The sequence below is a fragment of the Cyprinus carpio genome, chromosome B5 (assembly GCF_018340385.1).
Source record: "Cyprinus carpio isolate SPL01 chromosome B5, ASM1834038v1, whole genome shotgun sequence".
Classification (NCBI taxonomy): Eukaryota; Metazoa; Chordata; class Actinopteri; order Cypriniformes; family Cyprinidae; genus Cyprinus; species Cyprinus carpio.
The window spans coordinates 10,255,781-10,282,991 of NC_056601.1; the positions used below are offsets into that span (position 1 = coordinate 10,255,781).

At 35.0% G+C, this 27,211-nt stretch overlaps 1 protein-coding gene across 2 annotated transcripts in view; it reads right to left on the reverse strand.

Annotated features, from left to right (window-relative positions):
- LOC109080057 (fibrinogen C domain-containing protein 1-like) overlaps positions 1-27,211 on the reverse strand; it is a 75,407-nt gene that overhangs the window by 35,049 nt on the left and 13,147 nt on the right. Inside the window, exons 1-4 of one of the 2 annotated variants that reach the window (XM_042724242.1) lie at positions 16,101-16,205; positions 10,486-10,965; positions 4,368-4,527; positions 2,128-2,264 (exon numbers count right to left, since the gene is read on the reverse strand). In XM_042724242.1, coding sequence (XP_042580176.1) covers positions 2,128-2,264; positions 4,368-4,527; positions 10,486-10,965; positions 16,101-16,205 — 882 coding nt within the window. Of the gene's footprint in view, positions 1-2,127; positions 2,265-4,367; positions 4,528-10,485; positions 10,966-16,100; positions 16,206-27,211 lie in introns of those variants that run through there. The other variant, XM_042724243.1, reaches the window with a different exon arrangement.

The following is a 27,211-nucleotide window of genomic DNA, read 5'->3' on the forward strand; positions in this document are numbered from 1 at the left end:
ATCATTGTGCAGCGAATTCAAATGCTTCTTGCTGTATCTCGCAGCACTGTTGCATCTGTGCAGTAACAGTGTCGCGAAATCACCTTTGTCTCCTGAGCTGTCTGTTGCATTTTAGAGACATCAAATGGCAAATTAAATGAAAGCGAAGCTAAACCGCGCTACGTTTCAGCTGCGCAGCACGGTTTAGTTTCACTTTCATTTCGTTTGCCATTTGATGTTTCTCAAATGCAACAGAAATGGCAGTGCTTATGAGTTGGGCAATGCGGTGCGAAAAAATGGTTGCAAAATGCGACCATTTGGTCGCAGTCTGGAGCCCTGTATATATAAACTGGCTTTCAAAATTGCCTCCAAAAGTTTGATAGCCTGAGTGAAAATACTTATATTCTGCATTAACAATACCATTAAAAGATTAAGGCTGCATTTATTTGATTAAAAACTACAATATTGTGAAATATTATTAGAATTTAAAATAACTGTTTTATATTTGATTATATTTTGATATTTCAGTTACTTATTCCTGTGATTTCAAAGCTGAATTTTCATTGGCCAATTACTGAAGTATTCAGTGTCCCATGATCCTTCTGAAATCATTCTAATGCTGATCCGGTGGTGAAATATGTAGTATTATTATCAAAGTTCTTTGGTCACAAAAAGGATTCTTTGGTGATTGAAAGTTCAGAAAGAAAACATTTTTAGATAGAAATCTTTTGTAATATTATAAATGTCTTTACTGTTGCTTTTGATAAATTTAATGTGTCCTTGCTAAATATAAGTATTAATGTCTTTCGCAAAAACTTTTGGAAGGTAGTGTATCTAAATCTCTTCATTCTCTCATCTTGTTCTTCGCCTCTTTGGCTCATTTCATTTTTACATTTCATTAGTCTCCCCTCAATATACACAAACACCAGTACAACAACTCCCCCCACCCCACACACACTATGACTGTGGATGTCTTCTTTTCTAGTTGCAACAGTCTCTTGAGCAACAGAAAGTGGGACAGTTATGAAGAACTAATAGCCTGACAGACTGCATGCACCCTTTTTCGCCTCAAGCCATTTCCTCTCAACATCTTTCTCTTTCTATCCTTCTCATTCTATGATGCCACTGATTCTACTCTCTTCCATATACAGTGCACTCCAATATGCCCATGCACACTCAATGATTGCTGGAACAGGGCAGAGAGAAACCATCTGTGCTGCTGCCACATCTGAAGAAACTGTCTTTCCTACTGTTTCTCTCTCATGTTCTCACGTCCTCAAAACACTTATAATGTGTCACTTATAATTCTGCAGTTCTGTGAACTGTGCATATTTACATATAGACCAATGATATAGAGCCCAACAATAAGTTTTATTTTTTTTGCTGATACCGATCCCAATATTAGGGAGTAAAAAAAGGCCGATATAATGGATTGAATAAATCTTTTTTTTTTTTCTTTTTTTTTGAGAAATCTGTGTATGCATTGTTAAACAGATAGTTCACATAAAAAAGAAACTCCTGTCATTTTGTCACACACATGTTGTTCCATGCCTATGATGTCTGTCATCATTTACATTCTTTATGTTGTTCCAAATCTGTATGTATTTCTTTCTTCTGAGGAACACAAATGAAGATATTCTGACTGATGAAGATCATTGGGGTCCAAAAACAGTGGTCCCCATTGACTCTCACTGTATAGAGAAAAACTCATTTACATTTTTGAAAACATCATTTGTGTTACACAGAAGTAAGAAAGTCACACAATTGTGGAACTACATGATGGTGCGTAAATGATAAGAGCATTTTCATTTTGGGGTAAATCCCTAAAGTTTGTGTTGGCAAGTGTACACGAGTCGATTTGTGCTAGTAGGACATGCCCACCTCAATATTCAGATTAGTTTCAATCAACAAAGTGGGCAATCTGACATCACATATTTTCTTTGTGGAGGCTGATTTTCCCCATGTGCGTAAATCCATGTATCAAGACCCCTGAACTGCATTCCTTTTCCCCTATTTCATTCACCTTTAAAATAAAATAAAAGCATTGCTTTGGTGTGATACCACCAATACCAATGAATCACTCTTCAGAAGGTCTGCAATACTACCAACTCACACAAGCAAATATGCATGTTTGATAATGTGACTCACCGTCCAGCCACCTCCGTCCGTGCTCATATCACAGTAGACCTGAAAGCCAGCGGGATAATGAGTGGGAAAAACAGAGTAGATGCCGTCTTCTCTCTGACCGCTAGCATATATATCACTACAGTCCCGTGGACGGGAGCCTAATGAGAGAGAGAGAAAGAGAGAGTCAAACACACAAAAAAAACACAAAGACTAGATAACTGGATGGTTACAAAATAGCAAATAGCTAAACTGGGCCAAGGCTAATTTAATGACCAAAGGAATATAGCTGTAGGTTAGCCAATATAATTTTGCACAGGTTTTTTCCAAGGCAGCTGGCGCTTCTCAGTTTACTGGTCTCTGTTCCCAAAAGAGCGATCCTTTTCCCTGATTATAGAAAACACTCTCCCCTTCACTGGCACACAGTTGCATACAAGCGTCTGCTCCATACTGAGGTTCATTACAAGCCACACCTGTGGCTCCAGCAGACACATCAAGGCCTTAAAAGTAAAGTGGTAAAATGCTTTCAGACACATTAAGCCTCCCAAGAGCACAATTTAAGTACAGACACTTTCCTTCAGCTTCCAGTGACTCGTCTAATGAGAATTCAGATCAGCGGGGGCACAAAAAAAAAGGCAATAGTTATGTGCGCTTTTTAAACACAGTTTTCCGTGAAATTGTCTAATGTTCTTTGGATCGAGAATCAATGAGTCAACAGTGAGAGGAGGATCAGAGCGCCTCTGCTCGGGGGACCAAAGTGCTTGTGATTCTGAGTTGATGTCAGAGTACATGAGCTGCATCTGAATCATTGCTCACCGGACCATAGTACTTTCAAAGCCAATCACCTGAGCAAAAAATGCCACGTGACTACTTAATCTTGAACACCAGGAAATGGTAATAGCTTAAATAGTAGAGAGTATGCTACTATGCTTTTCTGAATTTGACTCCTCACTGGCAACTATCATTAGCAGTGATGCAAAAGCATGATAGGGGAAAAGTTCATTTCATGCTTTTAAGAGCCTCAGAAAAAGAATTTGTCACTATTTAATATAATGCAATGAAATAATAGCAATACATATGTTGACTGCAAATTAAATTGAATGGTTCTCAGAAGAGAAAGATGTCAACAAAAATCAACAAAAGAGAGGGATGGATGGATGCTTGGAAGGATGAGGGACATGTGAATTAACAATAAAACATACACAACTGTTAATTTTTTTTTTTTTTTTAAAGAAATAAATACTTTTATTCTACAAGGATGCCTAAAAGTGGTCACCGGATGCCCATTTTCCACAAGCTGATATCTTTAGGGTCTTAATGAAAAGTCTATAACATGCTTTGGTTAAAATTTCTCAACAGTAGTGTAAAACATCACCCTTTTTACCTTGTCAAAAACAGCTCTGCAAACAGCAACCCGTTTTTTTGTATGTTCCTTTAAATGCTAATGAGCTCTGCTCACCCCGTCTCTCTTTTCAGTGGGGGGACGAGTTGTACTGTTTACTTTAGACATATTTAGCAATGAAACTCGCAAACCAGCAAGTTATTAGGAAAGGTGATTTGCAAAGATTCATAAAAAATACTCACTTCTTCTGTAGGTGAAGCCGAATCACAAATGATTTGGGTGAACATAAACACATTTAAGCAGATTGGGGGCGCATTCCCTTCAAAAACAGAAGTAATCCACTGCGTCTTCAGCGGCTCAGATGTCAGGAGTTAATGACGACTGCTATGTTCATTATTACATCCAACAACAAAACACTTCAAAATCGCTTAGGAGACATTCTTGTCTACCCCTGCTCCGCGTCCAAACAATCACAGACTGTTTATGTTCAAACAACATGTAAATGTGAATTTTGCAGCAAATATGTTTACATTGTTCCAAACAATTATATTTCAAATAAATGCTGTTCTTATTATTTACTGAATATCATGGTTTTCACAAAAATATTAAGCAGTACAACTGTTTTCAACATTGTTTGCAACATATTAAGAAATGTTTCTTGATCACCAAATCAGCACATTTGAATGATTTCTGAAGGATCATGTGACACTAAAGACTGGAGTAATGGCTACTGAATACATTGGAAAAGGAATACATTGAATTATATTTTATATTGTAATAATATTTTACAATATTACTATTTTACTGTAACAAACTCAAACTTTAAAATAGTGTATAGTGGCGCAAATAGACAACAGACAGAGAGGTAAAATCCCAAAAAATGTTAAATAAAAGAGATGGTCAGGCAGGCTGGATCCCCTACCATTAGCACAGCCTTTAAGGCGAACTCCTCTGACTGGTGCCCTCTGCAGGTCAGCCTTCACTCTGGCCTTTAGACCTCCAGTTTCCTTCTGCATGGCGTTTAGAGCATCGCTCACAGAGTTGACAACCTTCACCATGTTAATCTGGCTCTCGGACAGCAGCTGCAACACATACACAAACAAGAACTATTACACTGACAGCATGAGCTAACAAGGCATCTAGCCAGAAAAAGACTGCAGGCAACAGCTTATGACATTCTTGAATTGTTAGATGAAATAAAAATTCTGTCATCATTTACTCAATCCCGTATGATTTTTTTTATTCTACAGACCACAAAAGAAGATAACATGAAGAATATAGAAAATAAAAACCATACTGACTTGCATTAAAGAATTTCAAAATAACTCAGAAGAAAGTCTGGTACAGGTCTGGAATGACAGTGACCATGTTTGGGACCCCATCTATATTAAGTGTTTACTATCTCAAGATAAATCTACAAGGTTCCATTAACCAAAAGTATATAGTCATACAGTATATATAGCCATTGTCTATAATATGCAGTCTCTTCTACACTGAGATTTAGTTTAGTGACTTGGACAGCAAAATGTTGAATTATAGCTCTTCAGCACAACAGAAAACTAATATTTTGCTAAGTGTAGATCTTTGTTTGATGGCTTTAACTTATAGGAACTCTATAGGTTCATTTCCTATATAGAAAGCTTAGAACCATTGATGTGAGCTGCTTATTGTCCACTGAAAATAAAATTCCCTTTTAGCCCATGAAAAGGGAAAATCAGTCTGGGAGACAGGTTCCATAAGGCTAGCTGTCATTTCAGCTCAAATGCTTGACATGCAATAGAGCTGTAAAGGTCTTTGTGCCAGATTTACGGTGTGATTTTCTGCTTGAGGCAGTGAGCTGAATCTGCTATTGCTTGTCTACCTAGAAATAAGACTATTGAAAGAAACACACACACACTGACATACGTATGTGTGCCTTTCCCCCATAAATGTAAGAGATCTGACCCATTTTAGATAAAAAAAAAAAAAAAAAAAAATGCCTGTGTTCCTGTGAGCATGAGCTTGTGCTTGTTTCATTGTTTGTGAGGCACATTCAACATACTAAATGAGTGTCCCATCCTCGCCTGCAGCTCAATAATGTGTCCTGTACAGTGATCTTTAAAGGACAAGTACTGTACACATTCGAACAGGACACATTGTCTATGCATTCTGTAACTGACGAGCTATGAACATAAACTATACTATCGCATACAAAAAGTTTTCCCTTCCTTGTCAATAGATTTTAGGCAGTTTTTATTATTATTATTATTATTATTATTGTTATTATTAAAGAAATTAGGTAAAATTGACCTGATTAATTCAAATAATGCTGTTCTCTGAATTTTCTATTCTTGGGGATGGGGGTGTAGAGGTAATCCTGCAGATTTTTTTTTCCGAAACAAAAAATGAAATTAGTATAATCACAAACTAAACACAATTTTGATTAATTCATGACATTAATAAATATTGTTATTGAGTTTGGGGTAAATGAAATGTTTTCTAATTTTTTTTATTTATTTTTTTATTTTTTTAAAGGTAACGTACACACATAGGCTATAGACAGTAGCTCCTACATCACAGATCGTGCGCACACAGAATCATTCAGTACGGAAATGTACTGTCAACACTGTTCTGTGATTTCTCAATAAAAGTTCTCTGAAAAGTTCAAGCATATATTTCTTAATAACTAAATCCCACAGCTTCACTACTAGTAGAGAGATGCTGCCAGGTAGAATTAATTCACACATGCAATCACACTCAATAATGCATTCATATGAATGTAATCTTTACTGTGCTACTTTATCTGTATCTGATTTAGAACAAGCAGAAATCTGTGAGAAATATAACGACCCAAAGACAAAAGAACAGACAAAAATATGCTGTTATAGGAGCAATAGCCATGTGGGGAGCGCTGTGTCATATTCCATAGCTGTGCACAAGGTGTTTGTCAAAGCTCCATACTTAACTGTTCATTAATTACGTCATCAGTGACTAGTCGACTTCTACTAAAATTTCATAACATAGAAATCGACTTTAAAAAATCAAAAGTCGTTCAACACCTAATATATATATATATATACACACATACATACATACATATACATATATATATGTGTGTGTGTGTGTATGTTTGTATATGTATATATATATATATATGTGTGTGTGTGTGTATGTTTGTGTGTGTATGTATATATATATATATATATATATATATATATATATATATATATATATATATATATATATATATATATATATATATATATATATAATGTTTTTATTTATATTAGTGCTGTCAAACAATTTATTATGTATAAACAAATACACAAACATGCATGTATATATTTCAGAAAAAATATGTTGTTTATATATTAAATACATTTTATGAATATACATATATACATGTAAATGCAAGTAAATATTTTCAAAATATATACTGTATGTGTATGTATTTATTAGTGCTGTCCAACGATTCATCGCAATTAAATAAAAGTTTTTGTTTGCATAATATCTGTGTGTTCTGTGTATATTTATTATGTATATATAAATACACATACATACAGTATGTATTTGGAAAATATTTACATGTTTATTTTTATATTTATATAATTTATATTATAAATAAATATATGTATTATATAAACATTAAAACAATTCTGAAATATATACATGTATGTGTTTTTATATTTGACAGCACTTGTATTTATATATATATAATATATATTCACAGTACACACACATATATTATGTAAACAAAAACTTTTATTTCTATAACTTTGATTAATCGTGATTAATCGTTTAACAGCACTAATATATATTGTAACCATGCAAATTAATTTACTGTCACTTTATATCAAATTAAAGCATTATTGCAAAACAAAAGCAGAAAAATATAAGATACATATATATATATATACATATATCGTATTATCAGTGTTGAAGTCAGTTGTGCTGCTTATATTTTTGTGGAAACTATGGTACTTTTTCCAGCAATAGAAAGTTCAGAAGAACTATGTTTCTTTGAAATAATAATGTTTCATGACATTATAAATGTCTTAACTATTACTTTTGATTAACTTCATGCAGCCTTGTTAAATAAACAGTAATTTCTCAGTAAAGTCCTACTGATCGATTTGACCTGATGTCAATATGAATTCAAGAATGTAAACAGAGTGTAGAGTGTAAACAGAATAGTTTCTGAAGCTAAAATGCCACTTGAGCTACAATTGATTCACACAGAGCTCAATGCTTTCATTCCTCACCAATATTTCTCACTTTTACAGGTGATACCATTTACTCTCCGAGGGGGAGGGGGAGTTACATTCCATCTGTGTGCGCATATCCTGCTGCTTCATGGAGCGTATGTGCTAAAATGCTACCATGTGTAACCTGTAACCTTACCTCAGTGCACTATCAGAGCTAGTTTCCCCACAAATTAACAATTAAACTGGAATTACAATTTAATACCAAACTGGGTTTAATCTGTGACCAGGGAACTGTCTGTGTTTCATTTTTCATGCAAAGGGAGATAATTACAGGTATAAGTGCCCTTAATTAATAAGGTTTGATAAATTTAGGGATGACACATTTTAACATGGTTTCTAGGGTAACTGCACACCCTCTTCTGCCTCTTTTTCTTCACTCTTCAGTTGTGGTTCAAGCCTGTGCTGAGTGTTGCTTTCTGTGCTCCTTTCCAGAATTCACAAATCCATCTATTCATCCAAACTGTATCAAAGCTCAACCAAAAAAAAAGTATGAAACAGAAAGAAGCCTCACAATTACACACACACACACACACACACACACTGATGCTCGCACACAAACACAGGTCACCATTGCTGTCTAAATGTTATCAGAAAATGGAGGATTATTTTCTATTCAGGGGGGATTTAGCTAATGCTTTTCTCTGTTGCACAGGTGTTTGGTAGTGATAAACAACTCTCTTTCACTCCTGCCCGCTGTGTGTGTTTGTCAGCGTGTGTGTCTGTGTGATTTGGTGTGTAGTAGCTTGTCAGTAACTCATGGTTAGAGAGAGATGGTGTTAATCCTAAACCTTAAGTCTTCGTAATTCAGATTAAAGTCAGGCTTTAACTCGGTGGTAATTCACTTAACACTGAAAAACAGGTGGCATCTGCTGTTCCCCAGCCCTGAAACTGTAGTCTATAGAGAAAGAAGTGGTACAGCAGTTGCCATCTAGCGTATCAATGTCCTCATATCAGCCTTCTCCGTCCTCAGCTGGCAATAACACAGTGTTTGTGACTATAACACTAGAACCGTGCATAATGCAGTCTGAGTACAATATGTTACAGGACGCCAATATGAAAGCCAACACATTCATAAAATGCCCTGGAGCAACAACAACAACAACAACAACAACAAAAATTCTACTTGTAAAGAATCGTGCAGGAAAATTACAATATATTGCAAAAAAAAAAAAAAAAAAAAAAAAAAATTCAGTGGCACTTTGACACATGGTGGACACTGAAACCAAATAAAGGTGTCTTACACAGCCATATGCTTAAACCGCTATGAGTAAATTCTATGCAAAAATGAATTTAAAAACCCTTAAACAGGTGGAATTGTCAGGATGGAGTATACATTTAAACATTTCATACGTAAACTTTTTTTTTTAATTTTCATTCTACATACACTATCATCTAAACTTTTGGGGTCAGCATGATTGTTTTAATGAAAAAATATAATAATAATTTGCTATCAGTGGAATGTATTTTAACATATATTAAAATAGAACTGTAATTTTAAATATATTTCACAATATAGCTTTTTTTTATTGTATTTTTAAACAAATAAATGCAGCCTTGACGAGAATAAGAGAGAAAACAACAACAACAAAAAAAAAATAAAAAAAATAAAAAAAACCTTCCCACCCCAAACATTTGACTGATAGTGTTCATATTATATAATAAACAGTTAAATTCAGTAATGATAAACAAACCAACCAACCAAATCTTCATTAAGAAAAATAATCAAAAATTTATTATTTTTATCGCCATGCTGTTGTTGTCTGATGACTCTAATTTAATTTAATTTGACTTTAAAATAATTTCATATTTCAAATATTTTCAGTACATAATTTCTGCTGATAATGTCACCTCTGTACAGCATTAAATGTAAATGAACCTTTCCGCGGTGTATGTGATTCATATGCAGCTTCTGCGCCTTGAAACTTCGTTTGAAACTTTCACTTCTGATATATAAGGACTATTTCAGAGAACATTTATCTCCATTACTAGCTTTCAGATTTCAAACTGGCTGGAGATGGTGATTAACAGCTTCCAGTGGGTCCTACATTGATGACAAAAGCATTTTGCAAATGAGCTACGGTTTGAGACAGTATAAAGTGTGAGAACAGACCAGCGGGGTGGCAATTGAACTGAGGTTCAGACTCAGGGAAACATAGCAAGTGTTAACGCAGCATTATCCTCCCTGAAACATCATTTATTATGGATTCTGTCCATTTCCCAGAAGTTCAATGGTTTGACAAAATCTATTGCTGAGCAGAAGTCACACCTGCTCAGTTCTGTTCATGTAGAGATTGTATTGTAACAGTGATTTTAGTTTTTTGGTGCACTACTGTTTCCATTTAAGTTATTGCACCTATAACAGATTTTGAAGAAGAACTGTTAAAAAATTATTACTTTATTACTATTAATATGTCAAAAAGTAAAGAGTTATGACATGCTATACAACAGCAAAAACTATTCAGAATAGCATTTAGCTATTATTATGATTATTATTATTATTATGCATGCAGCTTTTAAGGCCACATATTAATTGATTTGATTCAAAAGTTAATTCATCACATTGTATGATGACAAAAAATGAGTTAGTGAAGACAAAAGAGTGATTAAAAAAGGTGAAAAACTCCTGTGATAGAATCAAACATATACACATTTTGTTGTAAATTTTAAATCTTCAAAAAAAAAAAAAAAAAAAAGAAAGAAAGAAACATGGCCATGCTACAGTATGTCGACTACCCACATGTATGTACCTCTGAAGATGCAGCTGTTCTGCCTATGTGTGCATCTGTACGCCATTACCTGTATAAGTCTGCTCTGTTCAGTCTGCAGTGTATTCAGGTCCTGTCCCAGGTTGCTTTGTCCTCTTCTGAGAGACTCATAGTCCATCTTCAGCTGTCCCGCATGGGCAGACAGCTTAGCAACTTCCTCTGCCAAGTTTACCAGTAGCGCTCGATCCTGACCTTTGACGGACTTGAGATCCGTATCGTGGTCAGTGAGTGAATGCAGCAAAGATGTCTGCACGCCTTCCAGCCGCAGGAAATTACTGTTATAATCAGGGCAGTTGGGGTCGATGAAGATATTGATGCGTGATCCATCACCCCTCTCAACTGTCACCAATGCATTGGCTTCATCCTGATTGGTGCTAATATGAGGCGGGCCGTCCGACATGGGGGGAGCCTGGTAGTGGTTCATAAGAAGAATGGTTCCCGTCACTGTGACTGCGAGCAGAACGGCCACGAAGAGAAGGATGGTACATAGCAGATAGCTACAACTCATCCTCTGCAGACAGACAGAGACAGAAGAAAAAAGAGACAGAGAGACAAAGAGAGTTGAAGCCATCATAACATCATAATCATCATTACCATTTCTGCAGAACAGAAAGTGCTTTTTAAAGCCCGTCGGGAATAATACTGCAGTCTGACACAACTGCAGGAAAGACAAGGAAAGAGAGATGGAGGTGTTCCTCACCCTGCTCTCCTTTCACAACTTGGCATGAGAATCATCTGTTTGCTCTAATAATGCTCATTTCTTAGTGACATAGTTCCTCTTGTCTTGCAAACACAAACAACCCTTTTTTCCCCTCTCGGCTCTTCTCTGTATATTTGAATCAGAGTATATGATGAAGAATCTCTATAAAGTAATTTAAGCCTGAGAAAAGGCCTACAAAAAATGTAAGAATGTATTATTATTTGTATTAATAAAAATCACAAGTATAAAACTGCTAAATTTAGTAATATCATGCCACACTCTGTAGTGTCATAATTTAACAAAATTAATTAATAACATGCAACTGCAACTGATTACTTGTAATCTGGATTACATAATCAAATTCCAAAAATTACTTGTAATTAGATTAATTTACATTTGAAAAAACTTGTAATCAGACTACAGCTACTTTTTATTGATTACATGATTACATATCAGTCACACAATAGCAATAAATTATTCATAATTTATTGATTCTCCCTAATTCCTCTTTTTCACACAAAGACCAGTCATTAGTTAGATGGCTACACAGCATTTGGCCACTGGATTTACAAAAATCATTTCAGGTTTAAGTGTTTTAACATTGCATCAACTACTAATTAACACATTCATTTTAATTTGAGTTATCAATGAGTGGGTAATTTAACTATGTATTGCTATGTCATAATAAAATTTTATAATAAAAACATTTCTTATTTGCATGCACAGTAATGCAGGGATTCCCAAACTTTTCTGTCATCTGAACCTCTTTTACATAATATATTTACATGAAGTACCACTGAGATTTTAATATAAGTATTTTAATAAATAAATATCATATTTGCATGTTCAAAGTTCTCTGACGTTTGTTAATGGTCACATGGCATGCAGGTAAACAAATTAAATATTGAATTTTTCAATAAGTGTTTTATTTTGATGATGTTATTTTAAATTTTTTTATTTTAATTTGACATTTTTCATGATTATCATTTTCATGATCATCAATTATTAGCTTTTTATTATACTCACAACCCCCTTGCAGTTTCTCTAAGAACACAAGTTTAGGAAACCTTGACGTAATGTTTAATGCACTTCATGTTGTTAATTACAACAAATAGAATATATTTTCTTAATCTTAGTGTTTTTATATCAATATGGTACAATGTTACCCTATTTAAATCAATGTGATAAACAAATTTGTTTAAAAGTAATATAAGAGTATTATGTTTATATTAATTTGGTTGTTTGATGTAATAGATTACGTTACTAACTAAAATTTTTGTCATGTAATTTGGAATCAGTAACAGACTACAATTGGTTAGCAATCTACTCAGTTCTGCATATAATACATCAGAAAGTAAAATTAGGCAATCCACTCCGCTGTACTGTGATCTTGCAGATTTAAAGTCATATTTTTCATATTTTCACATTTACACTGGTATGAATGGAAGTCAATGGATCAAAATGCTTTATTTGGTAATCACAGGTTCTTCATCAGAGAAGTGCTTCTCATAAATCTGAATCTCAGAACCATACATAGGCACCATGTTTGTGAGTGTGTGCTGTCAATGCGCATTATCCATTCACTCCATTACCCATTTTGCGCAGTTAATAAACTCAGCCCTCCATCTCTGGTTCTCCCTTTAATGGGAAACAAATTAAGCCACTTTGAGTTTACCATCCAAAAAATGTGTGTGTGAAGTCTGGACATGTGTGTGTGCATGCAAGGATGCACTTGAAGTGGAAGTGAGCTCTCTGTGTAAAATCCGCAATTTCCTGAATAAGCTTGTACACATATGTTCTCTTTTTTCCCAAACCTTCCTGTTCATAAATATGCTAAACAGCCACGCTGGCATTGGCCCATACTGATGGGTGGTTAATGGCTTGCTTTACGAGTTGGCTTTTACAATCGACTCTAGGAAAATAAAAAGATTTCAGGGAAGCACTTCAGTGAACAATTTACTCAGAGAGACCAGAGATATTCCCTCCTCCATCTCTGAGGGCTGGTAGAACATGTCGAGGCACTAGATGTGATGAGCTCCTGGTATGATTTAAATAACCACACAGAATTTTTTGCATACATTTTGTTATTTACACTAGTCTATCCTTCACAGAATTACTGTACTTCTGACACAGGTGTATGGTTTTGGTATTCTGTCAAGCAAGTATGATTTTTTTTTCAAGCTTTCCAAGGACAGAAATAGGGTTTACAAAAGAATAAATTAATAAGTGAATGTATTATCAATAGCTAACAATGAACAACCACTATTAAATTGTGTTTATTTTTAAGAATATTCATAATATACTATAATATTATTAACATGTATTTACGTGTATTACATTTTTATTAATATTTTTATTGACATGTTCATTTGGATTTACATTATTTCAATTATTATTTAAATGCATTTAAATGTAGTTTCCAATAAATGTTTATAATAATAAACTATGATACCAGCATGAATGACAAGATAAAACAAATCAGGCATTATTTAAAATAGTTTTCAGGTCCTTCATAATTCACTGATATCTGATGCTTCAAATTTATTCAAGCCAACTGTTCATACTAACGGACAAATGTTATTTTATTTAACAGGTATGACTGATGTGCTTAAATTCTACATGTAATCCAATTGAACTCAATCCACTAATGCTCCTTGGACAGTTTCCTTTTGAACAGCTGTTTCATCTAGATAAAAAACTGCTAAAACAGATTCATGCGGCAAACTCTCAAAAGGTTGAAGGCAGTATTGATAGTTGGACTATACAGTATGAGCCATTCTCCCTGCAGATCAACCGTCATTATGACTGCTTTCTTTTCCATGTTCTGTTGCTGATTCTCTCCAGCTGAGCCTCAGTAGATTGATAGCTATTTTTGCTTGTTGTATTTTATTGAGTGAAGCCTGCAACAACTTCAGAACTGAGTATCTCTCAGAGTGTCTTTCTCCCTCTCTGTCTTTGTCCCTCTCTCACATACAGACACATACACACAATATTCTAAACACAAACAAAACCATAAATAGGCTACACTGTGCATTTCTATGTGCAAAGTTTGTTTTCTCCCTCACACTGGTGCATTCACTTGAATTTTAATTTTAACACCCAGACAGATGAAGGGTGTTTCTGCAAAAAAAAAAAAAAATGTTTTGCATAAAATATTCAGAAAGCAACGACACTTCAGTGGATATGAGATAGATGACTCCATCAGAGGCCTGACATACAGGGAAGAATATGATGAAATGCAGAATATAAGCCAAATGTGTATGTGCGAGAGTGGCGTTTCGATGAATATGCTGTCCAAAGGCAAAGTGCAGTAACTACAGATCTAGTTAAAATTGAGTTGGGTCCTAAAATGGGCTTTGTGACATCTGTTCTGTCTTGTGACAAAGTCTCTTGGTTCAATTTTGTCCTGTTTCAGAAAAACTAGAGTTTCAAAAATGCAGTAACTACAAAATCTAAGCTAATATCAAGGCAAACCGCAGTAAGTGAAGTTACTGCATTCTGGCTTTGTATCCGGTGGGCAATTGGTATCCGGTGGGCAAATGATGGTTGAAAAATTCAAAGATGGGAAAGGAAGACAGTAAAATATTATCTCCTAGCAAGGCAAATGACAGCTTTATAATTAGTTTACATTAACTAACCAGCCGCTAACAAATTAAACAGCTCAGTTTGCACCCTATTTGCAGGCATACTCTACCAGACCATGCAAATAACAAATTCTTAATTAATAAGTAATCAATCTTTTTGCACAAATAATTTTCATTTGTTAACATAGCCGTTCGAGGAAGGCTTTTTGACCAAGTGGAATCCTCTGCCGCCTGGTTGCTCCCGGTTCACAGCGAGCGAGACTCATACTGTCTGCAATTCCCTTCACCGTCCACGTTTTGATTTTGGCAAATCAGTTTGGGTGAATGCAAACAATGTGATTATCATGAGCACAACATCCAGATAGGCAAGAAAACATGCCATCTACCTGAGGGATGACTTCTTTCACTATTTCACAGGCCAGTGGTTTGTGTGTAATGTGTGCAACATTTTTTGTATGACATTAAAATTTATTTTAGAATAATTTTACATAAATACTTTAAGCAAACAAATTAGATTTTTTTCTTAGAACCTTGTATCCGCCTTTTATACAAATACTTAACCGCAGACATGGAACTGATGTAGTACAGGATGTGGTACAGTACAGATATTTTGAACATCCCTTATTCTGTCCCTTATTTTCCTATAAAGGATCACAATTATCCCTTGTTTGTCTTTATGGCATCCCTAGTTATATTGATAAGTTTAAATTCTGTGAATTTTTAACTACCGTTTTAACTACTTGGTCTGTAATTATTTTTATTATTATTATTTTACAGTTACTTTCTCATTTACCATTTAATTAACTATACGAAAAAGTCATCTCATTCTGTGTGCTAAATATATCTATTTTACATTGTAAAAAAAATTATAACTGTAAATGTACAATAGTGATATAAGTAACATTTTCAAAAGCTGAAATGATTACCTTGTTTTATTTATTAGTTAGAATATGTGTAACTCAATATTTTAACTAATTGTAAAAGCTGAATAATCAAACAAAGCCTACTGTTTAAATTGGTGAAATAATCATTGATTAGTCACTTAGGCGTTTTAATAACCATTAGATTAATCGGTTATTAAAATAACCGTTTGTTGCAGATCAAAAAGATCTGAAAACCCAAGTAAAAATGCTTTTCTTTACAAATTACAAATTATATTATCAGCTATTAGTGTCATGTTGTTTCTTTGTTTTAATTGTTTTAAAATTTCAAAAACATTTTGTTTATTTTCAATAAGTTTTTGAATCTAGACTTTCAGTGTGGTCTCAGATATTTGGACCCACTTTATATGCACTAGTAGTTCCAGGAACTAATGATATGTCAAGCTGTAAGTTTAATGGTGTGAGAGATTGAAGCCCTTACCTTGGGCAGTGTTTGTCTGACTGTGTCTGAGTCTGACCAGCAATGTTTGTGCTGAGAGGAGTTGGACACACACTCACAGAATTTCTGCATCAAACAAACACACATAAAACTAAATGAAGTGTTGTTTTTCTTTGTCATTTGGTGTGTGTGTATATTCAGGTTTGCCTATACTTTGAGGGCAAAATTTTATGTTTCTATACAAGTAAAAAATGCTCATAAATCAGGCAAATCATGCTTAGATCACAATCTAATGTTGTGCACAGGTGAAGGTTAGGTTTAGGACACAGAAAATTAAAACATATTAAAACAGTGGAAGTACTATACTCACTTGAGATGTACCAATAGTATATTATATTACATTATATTATATAAATTAACAAACAAACCTTTGTGTGTTTGTGTATGTCCTGGTATTCCCTACATCGTGGGGACCCAATGTCCCCACAATGATAGTAATACCTGTAAATTTTGACCTTGCAAAGCTTATAAATAAAAGGTTTTTGCCCCATGTGTGTGAGGGTAGGTTCAGGTTTAGGTTTAGGGTAATGGGTTAGAAAAAAAAAAAATCATAACACATACTGAATGACCCCATAAACCATGAAAACCCAACATGTGCTTTTAGAAACTCAGCTGGCATGAGAATCATCCCTTCGCTCTAATAATGGCCTTTTAGTAATATAGATCCTCTTATCTTGCAAACACATAAGGTAACATATACACTTTCATAAGCATCTCATCAGATTTTATTTTTTAATGTCTCCGGCAATAACAGTGGACAATATTACATTAGCTCTCCACTATATGGTAACAGAATCAGACCATTGAAACATTAGGAAGGCCTGTCGGTGCTCTCTGTATGGCTGCTCTTAGGAGCAGAAGATGGTCCTGTTCCAGTCACTCTTACGGATCTGGTGTGTTCAACCGAACAACACAATGGTGCATGTTATTCCTAAAAAAAGAGGTTGCTGTGACTCCTTTTTATTTTTTAGACTTTCTTATTTTTCTACCCCTCCAATCCAGCCACCTATAGAGACAACTTTTTGTGATCAAATCCATTCCTAATGTTTAAAATCTAATTTCTGCCTGCATTTTTCCCTCATTTAATATATATATATATATATATATATATATATATATATATATATATATATATATATATATATATATATATATATATATATATATATATATTTTTTTTTTTTTTTTTTTACATCACATTATCTAAGTAAAATGGTCTGCAAATGTGGTTTCACACAATAACAACATATCGCATTCTCCAGTTTGTGAAAATAAACATTGAATGTTGTTTACACTTTCAAAAGTATAGCCACAAGCCACTATAGCTGTTACCATGAGACTAATGTTATAAAAACACTTACTAACCTTGTCTGCACAGTTTTCCAATCTTTCTACTGCTGTCATGACCATGTACACTAGAACCCCTGTAACTTTCACATGATACACACATGGATACCATTGGTACCATACCATTATGAAGAGAGCAAGAGAGAGAGCAAGAGTGTTCCAGATCTGCATGTAAGGTGTGTATAAGCTGACTAATGTTTAAGCTAATTTAGAGGTGAAAGCTTTACACACATTCTGTCCTCCGTTTCAGACAAATCATAAGCTTGAGTTACCTGCGAGAGTAAGAAAGAAAAAAAACAGAGGAAGTGATGAAACAGAGCGTGCAGATGGACAACAGAGAGCCTGAGGAGATCATACTACTCATACTAACTTCAGAGTATTCTGACAGCCAAAACGTCGCTGTTTCAGTACTAACAATAAGAGAGACAAAAAAAGACAAAGAGAGAAAACAATGAGAGTGAAACAGAAAAAAAAAAGGAAAAAGGAATTTGACTTTATGAGTTTGTGGTGCTCATATTGTTGCAGTTTTCACCCAGTGGATAAGTAAAAATCAGTAAAATCTTAGTCTTGGCAGGCTTTCCGTGAAAAAAAATTATAGGACATGATTTTTTGAGTGTGTCTAGGAACAACATCATCTGTTGACCAAACAAGTTTATCTGGCAAGAACAGGTGGCCAAATGCTTGGATTTTGTTCACTAATACTACAACAACATGTACACTGTGTTATATTATTAGAATTTAAAAGTACATGATTACACATCAACACCTGTATTGCAGAAATTAGATTTGTGCTTTGACACTGTATACAAAAAAAAGCCTCATTGGTCGGCCTTCAAAATCCTTTTTATCCATTTTCCATATACTGTAGGCTCATATTACAAACCCGATTCCAAAAAAGTTGGGACACTGTACAAATTGTGAATAAAAACAGAATGCAATGATGTGGAAGTTTCAAATTTCAATATTTTATTCAGAATACAACATCGATGACATATCAAATGTTTAAACTGAGAAAATGTATCATTTTAAGGGAATAATAAGTTGTTTTTATATTTCATGGCATCAACACATTTCAAAAAAGTTGGGACAAGGCCATGTTTACCACTGTGTAGCATCCCCTCGTCTTTTTATAACAGTCTGCAAACTTCTGGGGACTAAGGAGACAAGTTGCTCAAGTTTAGGAATAGGAATGTTGTCCCATTCTTGTCTAATACAGGCTTCTAGTTGCTCAACTGTCTTAGGTCTTCTTTGTCACATCTTCCACTTTATGATGCGCCAAATGTTTTCTATGGGTGAAAGATCTGGACTGCAGGCTGGCCATTTCAGTACCCGGATCCTTCTTCTACGCAGCCATGATGTTGTAATTGATGCAGTATGTGGTCTGGCATGTCCTTGTCATGTTGGAAAATGCAAGGTCTTCACTAAAAGAGACGACATCTGGATGGGAGCATATGTTGTTCTAGAACTTGGATATACCTTTCAGCATTGATGGTGCCTTTCCAGATGTGTAAGCTGCCCATGCCACACGCACTCATGCAACCTCATACCATCAGAGATGCAGGCTTCTGAACTGAGCGCTGATAAGAATTTGGGTTGTCCTTGTCCTCTTTAGTCCGGATGACATGGCATCCCAGTTTTCCAAAAAGAACTTCAAATTTTGATTCGTCTGACCACAGAACAGTTTTCCACTTTGCCACAGTCCATTTTAAATGAGCCTTGGCCCAGAGAAAACGCCTGCACTTCTGGATCATGTTTAGATATGGCTTCTTTTTTGACCTATAGAGTTTTAGCCAGCAACGGCGAATGGCATGGTGGATTGTGTTCATCGACAATGTTTTCTGGAAGTATTCCTGAGCCCATTTTGTGATTTCCATTACAGTAGCATTCCTGTATGTGATGCAGTGCCATCTAAGGGCCCGAAGATCACGGGCATCCAGTAAGGTTTTCCGGCCTTGAGCCTAACGCACAGAGATTGTTCCAGATTCTCTGATATTATGCACTGTAGATGATGATAACTTCAAACTCTTTGCAATTTTTCTCTGAGAAACTCCTTTCTGATATTGCTCCACTATTTTTTGCCGCAGCATTGGGGGAATTGGTGATCCTCTGCCCATCTTGACTTCTGAGAGACACTGCCACTCTGAGAGGCTTTTTTTCATACCCAATCATGTTGCCAACTGACCTAATAAGTTGCAAATTGGTCCTCCAGCTGTTCCTTATATGTACATTTAACTTTTCCGGCCTCTTATTGCTACCTGTCCCAACTTTTTTGGAATGTGTAGCTCTCATGAAATCCAAAATGAGCCAATATTTGGCATGAAATTTCAAAATGTCTCACTTTCAACATTTGATATGTTATCTATATTCTGTTGTGAATAAAATATAAGTTCATGAGATTTGTAAATTATTCTATTCCATTTTTACTCACAATTTGTACAGTGTCCCAACTTTTTTAGAATCGGGTTTGTAAATTCCACATGATAAGCCAAATCCATTTTATTTTAAAATTGACATAATAAGACATGTTCTATTGAGTAAGTACACACTAAATTTGTTAAAAATGACAAACATAATGTTAAAATGTAAAAAAGAATTCAGCTTTGCCATTACAGGAATAAACACACACACAGACACACACACACACACACACACACACACACACACACACACACACACACACACACACACACACACACACACCTCACAATATTGCCATTTTGACTTGGTGAACATAAGCTACTTCTTTCAAAAACATTAAAAAATCTTACTAAGCAACAAAAACACAAATGGAAAACACTTCATTTTCAGACAGTGCTTTTTGGAATTTGGAGATAAGACAGAAGACTAATTAATATGTTTGATGCAAAAATGTGTACTGGACTGAATAATTGATACACTATTCCCAGTCATTCTAATTTAATTCAATTGAATTTGTGGCCAATTCAACTCAAATTCACAATCACATATTGAAAAGAAGAAGAATTCCCAACCCTGCTGTTCACACAGTATTAACAAATGTAACACTAGAAGGAAAACTGCCAGCATTTCTTCTCCTTTCTAACTGCCTGTTATATCTCAGCTATAGAGCTCCTGACAGCAAACAACAATTCCATATCTTTCCAATAACCATCTTTTACATATGTCTCACACAAACACACACACACACACACACACACACACATACACACACACACACACACACACACACACACACACACACACATAAAACAAAAACTCAATACTGCTGTATACTAACCCATCTCACTACTTCAATACCATTGTTGTTTTATAGTCATAGACACACCTTGATGTTTTCAACAATCTCAACTAGGGCCATAACAAAGAAACAAAATTGCACATTGCAGAGATATCCCATAGTGAGGAAGATAAATGGATTTTTCAACCAGTGCTCCTCTTGTATATATATCTCCGCTCATACGTAGGAGAGTTTCCTGTGAATAATGCATGTAATAACATAAGAATCAATAGCATCTGACCACGAAGATGAACTCTCCATCACTCGCTTTCTCTTTCTATCTCTTCAATCAAATTCATTTGCTCCGGTTCACCCTTCCTTCCTCTATCCTCTGTCTGTACCTGAGAATTCCAAGCAAAAGACTGGAAAGATTTTGCCCACATGGACCCCAAAGGAAAAGTAAAACCTGAAATCACCTACACTGTATGGTCCACATGAGAAAAACATATTAAACATACTAAATAATGTTTTAATTAAACTCTAAACATGCAAATGAGTTTGTGTGAGGTTTAGCTTTAAGGTTAAGGGATTTAAAATATCATTAAGCTTAGTATAAATACAACAGAATTCTATGAAAAGTGTCCACCATGATAGGAAAACAAATGTGTGTATGTGTACGGCTGGGTGCGATCCTTCAACTCCAATCCACCCCAAATGCTATCGGGTGTGAAGTGATGCCCATTACAAATATGAGATAGAAGGGCGAGCCAAGGACAGCATACACAAACACACATAAGAAGATCCACCAGAGAAGCTGGGGGGTAGAACTAGGGGTGTCTTGAAGCACAAATGACTAAACTGGATTGTCCTGGTTTTCTCTTGCACTCAATGTGATTTATTTACTTTGAAAGAAAAAGAGAAAACTTCACTCCATTATATGGACATACTCGATCGGACTCTATTAAAAAGCCTGTGGATTTTGGATCAATACCAGGCATAGTTTTGTCCATATAAGACGTTGTTATTGGAAATATGTAAGAAATTATTGACAAACTGTAAACACCATGAATGTAGTGGGACAAAAAGATTATAGGCTTGTGTGAGATGTATTTTCTGTCTAAAGTTATGTTTCAAGTAATGATCGCTTGATGTGGTTTCAAAATTGCAGTTAGCTTTGTGATCTTTAAACTGCTATGGCCTGAGTTTTCCGTGGAAATTGCTGAATGACAGCTGGCCCCGAGCTGAACTGAGAGACTCAGACCTCACAAAGTATTTGCTAGACCGCAGCGGTGCATTCCAGCCCACTGAGATACCAGTGATTTCCTGCTCATCATATAATCTCATCTAGTTAATGTTATAAAGCAGACAGTTAATGCTAATGATAAAGGTCAGACATAATATTTGAGAATGATAAAGTAAATCAATTTGGATTGTAGCTCACAACAGAATATTGACTTGAGGTTCCCCTCACAGACATAATAATGTAACAGACAGTTGAATATAATTCAAAAATTTAGGAAACAATTTCTGATTGAGCTACTTGATTGAAACATTGAGTTTAAAGGCACAATATGTAAGTTTTCGCCGCTAGAGGTCACATGTTCAAAACAATAACAAAGGCGAAGCTTGATGATGCTGTGAAGATGGGTGGAATGATGGGAGACGTAATTTTCACTATTAAGAGAAGAATGGAATTCACAAATCATGTTCACGGATAAGGTAATGAATTACCTGTACCTTGCACAGTTATTCAAACAGCGAATGAATTTTACAAAGAAAGCGAGCAAAGAACATTTACATTGTCAAAGAACATTATGACTGATTTCAGTTTAGCGTGAGCTTAAGCACTTTTAAAAAAACTCCCCTTATAATCAGTAAAGCTGTCTATACACTGATGAATGAATCGCTTACATACATCATACATACATCTGCACTTATTCATGATGAGAGAATTCGTGAGCTGAATTCGGTCAGCCTGTCAGCTCACGCACACAGTCAACAACGAAACTGCACTGTTTCAGCGATGACTCATCTGAACACCTCTGATTGGCCATTGCATTCATAATGCATTCACACTTTTCATTTCATCCGTAATGGATTAACTTTAACTGTGCAGTGGCATTTTTGTTCATACTTGTAGTTTCTACAAGCAAAAACCGAGGATAGCGTAGATATTACGTCATGGATAGGCGACCATGACCATGGAGGAACAGGGACAAGGCAATTTTTGAAACTGGAATTTCTGTGGATTTACAAATCCTTGGGAATTTTTGGAATAATGTTAAGTACACAACTGCATGAAATATATAACACTGTGCAAGTGGTTTTTGGATATTTTATTACAAAAATCTTACATAGTGTGCCTTTAAGATAATAATGAAAAAAAAGAAAAAAAAATTGCTTTAAGCAGTCAAATAGTTTATGGCTCACCTTCATGTTGTTTGACTTGTGTATGATTTCTTTTCTTTTCTTTTCTTTTCTTTTCTTTTCTTTTCTTTTCTTTTCTTTTCTTTTCTTTTCTTTTCTTTTCTTTTCTTTTCTTTTCATACAACTCATGGCCCTCAAGACTGGTTTGGTCACCAACATTCTTTGAAATACACTATCAGTCAAAAGTTTTTAAACAGTAAGATTTTTTATGTTTTTTTTTTTTTTTTAAGAATTCTCTTCTGCTCACCAAGCCTGGATTTTTTTTTTTTTTTTTATATATATATTTAGGCTAACTGTTTTCTGAAGGATCGTGTGACAGTGAAGATTGGAGTAATGATGTTAAAATCCGGCTTTGAAATCACAGGAATAAACTACATTTTAAAATATATTCAAATAGAAAGCAGTTATTTCAAATAATAAAAATATTTCACAATATTACTGTATTTTGGATCAAATAAATGCAGGCTTGGTGAGCAGAAGAGAATTCTTAAAAAAAAATGTTAAAATTCTTACTGTTCAAAAACTTTTGACTGGTGATGTATCTTCTTTTATGTTTTTTGTTTTTATGTTATGTTTAAAACAAGGGTGAGTACATGATTACATACATTTCATCTTTGGGCAAACTATTCCTTTAATTTTCAGACTTGCAGGGATGACAAAAGTACACTGGATATTTTTTTTGGCAAAAATTAGTTTTGTGCAAAAGTCAGCAAATGTCTGGACAAACTAAAACCTAAAATTGATTTTTTTTTTTTTTTTTTAGTTTTGGATTAAGTAGGTTTCGTGTTTAAAATCAATTTTAGGAGAAATATCATGCCAAAATAGTAAGTAAAGAGCATCTCCTGTATCTCCGGTGTCATGATGACTAATGCAAATGACTACAGAGTTCAAAAGTCTCTGTGTAACCCACACAAAACACTTAACATGCAATTACTCCAGCAATGAACCTAGAAAGCCCCAAAATGCTTCCAAGGAGACAATTGCTTCAATAAATGGCTTAAATCCCTTGACACCAAATGCATAATACCCAACTTTCAGCACAAAAGCACAAAGTCTTTGGTACAGAAAATACAGTCATGGGAAAACACACAAAGCCATGCTCTCTGAAAACAAGTGGATTGAGAAAAGAGGCTTTCACATTTTCAAGTGAACAACAAAGCATAATAGTCACCTTAAATTTCAATATTGTAGCTTTCACGTATGTTCTTTTCTCACCCATCCGTCATTCTTCTCTCTGTCTCTACCACTCACCCATCCATCACAGCTTACTTTCTCTCTCTCTCTCCAACACTGAGCATCAGAGAGGACGCCTACCCAACAGTGGGTGAATAAGAGAACTCTCTGTGTGTGTGTGTTAGAGTAGCTACTAACCTCCAAAGCTGTGCATTGATTCACATGCCATCAGAAACTCTTTTCAGGGCAATGCGGGTGGCTAGGCCTCTCCAGAGCCAATTGGAAGGCAGGGATCTTGGAGTATATTATGGTATCACATCACTAAAAATAAAATAACCTCATTGCGTCATCCATTAAATGTAGGTCTCTTGAAGAAAAATAGCTGGACCAGGACAACAGACCTTAATGGTCTCATTTATTTATTTATTTTTTAACAGCTGCAAGGTAGTGATTATGGAGATTGTGGTGAAAGCTTCTAAATAATCTAAATATTCTCTCTCTCTCTCTCTCTCTCAAGATGGTGTCATATTTGGCAACGGTGAGTAATTCAGCCTTCTCAGTTGTTTAACAATGCAACTGACAATTTGTGGCATAACGAAAACTGTAATTGAATGCATGCTCACACTTTGTTTTCAAACATCCCTGTAATAGACTTTTTTCCCTATGACACAAGTCAGTTTTTATCAATTCAACATACCACATAGTGCAAAGAAAAATGGCTATTTCCTGTTTGAAAAAGCAAAACATTTCTCAAAGTTCACACCATTGCTCAGAAGTAACTACAATTCAAGTGACAATACAACATAATGAACAGTTGTGCATTGGTAATTGTGTCTGTGAAAATATGATTATTTAACCAGAACACCTCTTGCTTTCAAGTGTCATCACTGTACAGGTGACACTTTGTTGTGCAATGCTGTAATGAGATGAGTGTTTAAACAGGTTTTTAAATAAATAAATAAATAAATAAATAAAAATAGAGAGATAAACATGAGCCTTTTTTGAGTTTAGTTTGGATCTTTGCTGTAATTTGCTCCCAGGCCATTCCACATAGGTGTTTGCAACTTTCATCTATTTGCATACCAATGAAAGGGAAAAGCTGTGTGCTGGAATTCACATTTGTTATCAAAAAACAAATAGTTTGTGAATACAGAATACAGGCTTTATCATTAAAATGCTTTTATTTGCCATCATGCAAGAAGTGGCTTGACCCACATTTACAATAATAATTTGATGACAAATAACTAGTAAAATAGCAAATCCGCATTCATCAACTTGTTTGAATTCTGAACACTTGAGTCTTTTTCAGAACAGTATGTGCATCATTCAGAATCTAATTAAGAAATTTCAGTTTACAGTTTTTCTCCATTGGTTTGGCTCATTTCTTGAAACAGAAATTACATTCTCAAAACAACATGGACAAACCTCCAAACCACTTGGCAATTGTTCACAACAGAATTGATTTTCTCATTCATTTAATCAAATTGCAAATGTCTAAGTACATGTCTCAATGTCTCAGTACATATTTGCAAATGATTAAGTACAGGTAGCCTACATTTAGCACAATTTCCAAGAGAATAGATCTTGTTGATCTAAACTGATTGTTGATTCTGAGTCTAATGGTTGTTCGCTCCAAAACATGTCAGCGTCATTTCAATGTATAAGTCATCACATGCTCAATAGTCTGTTCAATTGTCAAAATTAGTCAAGAACATAATACCATTAATACTATATATGAATCCTTGGAACATTTGATAAATTTATTACAGCAATTGACAGTCAGGTGAAACTAGAACTTGACTAATGAAGGAGTATTTTTACAGATATTGAGTGTCAAATCTAGCAGTATGTTTAGTTACATGACAGGTGCTGTCCATGACTGTGAATGCTGCCAAACATGTATGTAAAGAGCTTGAGCATGCAGGACCAGTACAATTTCTGAACATGAAGGCACCTGGCCATGTAAATGAACAAGGGCAGCTGCCTGCTCGAGGAAGAGGAAGAAGAAGAGGAGGAGGAGTAAGGGTGCGTGGTGGTGGAATAGGGGGAAGAGGCAGAGGAGCACGAAGACACCATGCTGTCCCGGATGAAATTCGGGACACAATTATAGACCATGTCATCAACCATGGCCTCACAATGGCACAATGAGCTTTTGCAGGTGAACCATGGTGTTGTGCCGAACCATCCACGTTATTTTGGCAAAAGCACCAAGAGTGTTGATAATGTCCAGTCTGTTTCAAGAAATGAGCCAAAGCAATTGAGAAGGATCTTTGCCATTTCCGTGGCACTGACTCTTTATATGGGAAAGGAATTTAGTTTTGAAGCATGAGTTTTGGGAGAGATATGAGCTTTTGCAAGTGAGCTATAGTGTTGTGCTGAACTGTAAGACTGTTTTGCCAAATGATCTTATAGTTTTGAGAATGTAATTTCTGTTTCAAGAAAGGAGCCAAACCAATGGAGAAAAACTGTAATTCCTAAATTTAAATAGGTGTTGCATGGGGTTGCACAGTATGATGCAAAATGTGAGTAAGCAGAATTTTTGAATATCAGTTATTATTAAATGTAATAAAAAAATAAAAAAATAAAAATAAAAGCAAAGTTTGTCAAGGCAAACACTGAATGTTGGCATGACAAAGCATGCCATTTTTCATGTATAAAATAGTATAAAATGTATTCTACAGTAGAAATTGTAGAATAATCTTAAAATTGCTGCTAAGTATACTTTACCTAGCTGTCTTTATGTCTATAGTGACTCAAACCTTTTTGCATCTTCAGTTCACAGTTACCCATAGGTCCAGTGTGAACAAGACATGCAGGGAAAAAGACATCTTCCCACTAAGTGACTCAAGTGAAGAGATAAATGCACAACACTAAGGAACTTATAAAACGATACATATTTGCTAAAAAGATTAATGTCCAACATAAAGATACTGTTGATAATAAATACTCA